Source organism: Acipenser ruthenus, unplaced genomic scaffold, assembly GCF_902713425.1.
Source record: "Acipenser ruthenus unplaced genomic scaffold, fAciRut3.2 maternal haplotype, whole genome shotgun sequence".
NCBI classification, from domain to species: Eukaryota; Metazoa; Chordata; class Actinopteri; order Acipenseriformes; family Acipenseridae; genus Acipenser; species Acipenser ruthenus.
Window position 1 is genome coordinate 125,001 of NW_026708151.1, and position 3,661 is coordinate 128,661.

The 3,661-nt window shown below is 40.7% G+C and overlaps 1 protein-coding gene across 1 annotated transcript in view; it reads left to right on the forward strand.

The window, feature by feature from the left end:
• LOC117398564 (fos-related antigen 1) overlaps positions 1–1,445 on the forward strand; it is an 8,464-nt gene extending 7,019 nt beyond the window's left edge. The window contains exons 3-4 of the mRNA XM_059020072.1: positions 1–23; positions 767–1,445. The exon at positions 1–23 is cut by the window's left edge and continues 85 nt beyond it. Coding sequence (XP_058876055.1) covers positions 1–23; positions 767–1,279 — 536 coding nt within the window. The 3' untranslated portion in view covers positions 1,280–1,445. The remainder of the gene's footprint in view (positions 24–766) is intronic.
• The last annotated feature ends 2,216 nt before the right edge of the window (positions 1,446–3,661 follow it).

The window sequence follows — 3,661 nt, forward strand, 5'->3', positions numbered from 1 at the left end:
AGCTCACCGACACCCTGCAGACCGTGAGTAACGGCAAGAGGCATTCACAAAAAAAAAAAAACCGTTTCTTTTTTTTGTGCAAAACTCTAACAAAGCAACTAAGTAATGTAATCAGCGTCTCTTAAACGCTTTTCTGTAACTCTGTATTTAACTACATCTATTTCAGGGATGGGAATCAGACTCCCGTTGCACAGCAGTGTGATCCAGTCCTGGTTTCACTGGGAGTTTAATAATCAGACACACCTGAGCTTGTTAGCTAGACACACTGGGGGCTGATCAAGCTGGTAGCAGTAAAACCTGGAATGGATCACACTGCTGTGCAATAGGAGTCTGATTTACACCACTGCTGTTTTATAATGATGTATTTTAAAACCAAGGTTCATTTCTCAGCCTGGTATTTCCAGTTGTCACCACAAGGTGTCACTGCAGTACAATACTAATACTTCAGAAAGATTTTTCACTGTTAGGTCAAAATCAATTGACCTAGACTAAATAATTGCATTTACCATTATAAGCATTGTAAAGCACAGAGAGGTGTGGTAAAGCACAGGGAAGCATTGTAAAGCACAGAGGGGTCTGGGAAAGCATAGGGAAGCATTGTAAAGCGCAGAGAGGTCTGATAAAGCATAGGGAAACATTGTAAAGCACAGAGAGGTCTGGTAAAACAGATTAAAAAACAACAAACCAGGTTAAACTATTATGCAGAGTAGAACCATGGAGACTGTGCTGAGGGAGACGCTCACTGTGATCCCCCCGTCCCTCTCAGGAGACCGAGAAGCTGGAAAGCGACAAAGCCTCCCTGCAGAAGGAGGTCTCCGAGCTGGAGAAGGAGAAGGAGAAGCTGGAGCTGGTGCTGCAGGCTCACCGGCCCATCTGCAAGATCCCCGAGTCGAGGACGGACTCCGAGCGGAACCCCGAACCCTGGGGAGCGGACAGGACAGAGCCGGCTGACCTCTCCATCGCCCGCAGGGACCGGACAGCAGCAGCTCGGAAAAAAACGCCCCTCCCTTTCTCTCGACTGCCCCCCTCGATCGAGGAGCCCGACGCCCTCCACACCCCCACTCTGATCACCACCCCCTCCCTCACCCCCTTCACCGCCAGCCTGGTGTTCACCTACCCCAGCGCCCCCCTGGACGCCCTCCCCTCCTCCTCCTCCTCGTCCTCCGCCCCGCCCCCCCTCGGAGAGGCCTGTGCTGTGGCTCACCGGCGCAGCAGCAGCAGCAGCAGTGGAGACCAGGCCTCCGATTCACTCAGCTCTCCCACACTGCTGGCTCTCTGAGCCCCGCCCCCGAGGGGAGGAGCCTGCGAGTGTGGGAGGCAGCGTCATAGATGACCAACCCAAAGTGACCCAGAGATAGAGAGAATGAGTGGACCAATGGATTAATGGATGGTTGAGAGTTGGAAATGCATTGAATTCAATGAAATGTGCCTCCTAATATATATATATGTGTATATATATATATATATATATATATATATATATATATATATATATATATATATATATATATTGTATAGCTGCAGTCTAAACGAAAAGGGCTTTTGTTCAGAAACGTCCTGAAATAAATCATTGTTTTAATTGTTTAATCTTTAACAATTGTTTTTTTGTTTTAATTTTATTTTTTTATATACATTTCTGTATCTGAATTCACACGAGTGGTAATGACAATTCACAAGGCGAGTTTGTGCTGGGTTGTTTGAGTTCAGTCTAGTCCAGGGGTCTCCAAACCTGCTCCTGGAGAACCCCTTATCCAGCACGTTTTCTAGGTGTCTTTACATCATCCAGTGTCTAAAGACCTGGAGCACCTGTTCATCTTGACTAATTAAGCCAATAACTGGTTCCATTGAGTAACCGAGGGATTGGTTGAAACGAAAACCAGCAGCCCCAGTAGCTCACCAGGACCAGGTTTGGAGACCCCTGCTCTAGTAGTGAATTCGAATCCCTTCTGCGTTTGCTACTGTACGCAATTCAGCACTAATCCAAAAATCAACTGATGAATCATTCTGATGATGTATCTACCAGAGGCAGAGATTTAAAGGAGAGGCTTCAGGTTGTCTCTATGTGATACATGCTATATCAGGCATGTGATATATATACTATGTCAGATATGTGATACATGCTATATCAGGCATGTGATATATACTATGTCAGATATGTGATACATGCTATATCAGGCATGTGATATATACTATATCAGATATGTGATACATGCTATATCAGGCATGTGATATATATACTATATCAGATATGTGATACATGCTATATCAGGCATGTGATATATACTATGTCAGATATGTGATACATGCTATATCAGGCATGTGATATATACTATGTCAGATATGTGATACATGCTATATCAGGCATGTGATATATACTATGTCAGATATGTGATACATGCTATATCAGGCATGTGATATATATACTATGTCAGATATGTGATACATGCTATATCAGAAAGTGGATGCTACATATTTATTATTGTTTGTGATTCATTTCAATGAGATTGAACACTTTGTCAGTTTCTCATATTTGATGGCATGCTATTTTTTTTAAAATTTAATTTGTATGTGTATGCTTCTCTAAATAAGCTAAGGATCACTGAAATCCTGATGGTTGTAAGTTTAAGAATAAGTCCTTCTCTTCATAACATGCATTTCTACCACATGATACATTATGACACTTCAAAAAAAGTTGTATGTATTTATCCCAGCGATTCCAAGCATGTTTTGAGATGTACAATTATATACTGTATGTGTCCACATTGAAATGAGACTATAGATAGATATATATTGGTGATAAAAAATATTTTTATATAATTTATTTTTAGAGAAAAAATTATATATATAATGTCTGTGTGTTTGAAAATGTTTCAGACAATAAATGAACAGAAACAATCAAATGTTTGTGGATATATATTTACTTATATACAGCTCTGGAAAAAATTAAGAGACCACTGCAAAATTATCAGTTTCTCTGCTTTTACTATTTATAGGTATGTGTTTGGGTAAAATGAACATTTTTGTTTTATTCTATAAACTACTGACAACATTTCTCCCAAATTCCAAATAAAAATATTGTCATTTAGAGCATTTATTTGCAGAAAATGACAACTGGTCAAAATAACAGGACAATGCTCCATGCCACACAGCCAGGTCAATCAAGGTGTGGATGGAGGACCACCAGATCAAGACCCTGTCATGGCCAGCCCAATCTCCAGACCTGAACCCCACTGAAAACCTCTGGAATGTGATCAAGAGGAAGATGGATGGTCACAAGCCATCAAACAAAGCTGAGCTGCTTGAATTTTTGCGCCAGGAGTGGCATAAAGTCACCCAACATCAATGTGAAAGACTGGTGGAGAGCATGCCAAGACGCATGAAAGCTGTGCTTGAAAATCAGGGTTATTCCACCAAATACCGATTTCTGAACTCTTCCTAAGTTAAAACATTAGTATTGTGTTGTTTAAAAATGAATATGAACTTATTTTCTTTGCATTATTCGAGGTCTGACAACACTGCATCTTTTTTGTTATTTTGACCAGTTGTCATTTTCTGCAAATAAATGCTCTAAATGACAATATTTTTATTTGGAATTTGGGAGAAATGTTGTCAGTAGTTTATAGAATAAAACAAAAATGTTCATTTTACCCAAACACTTACC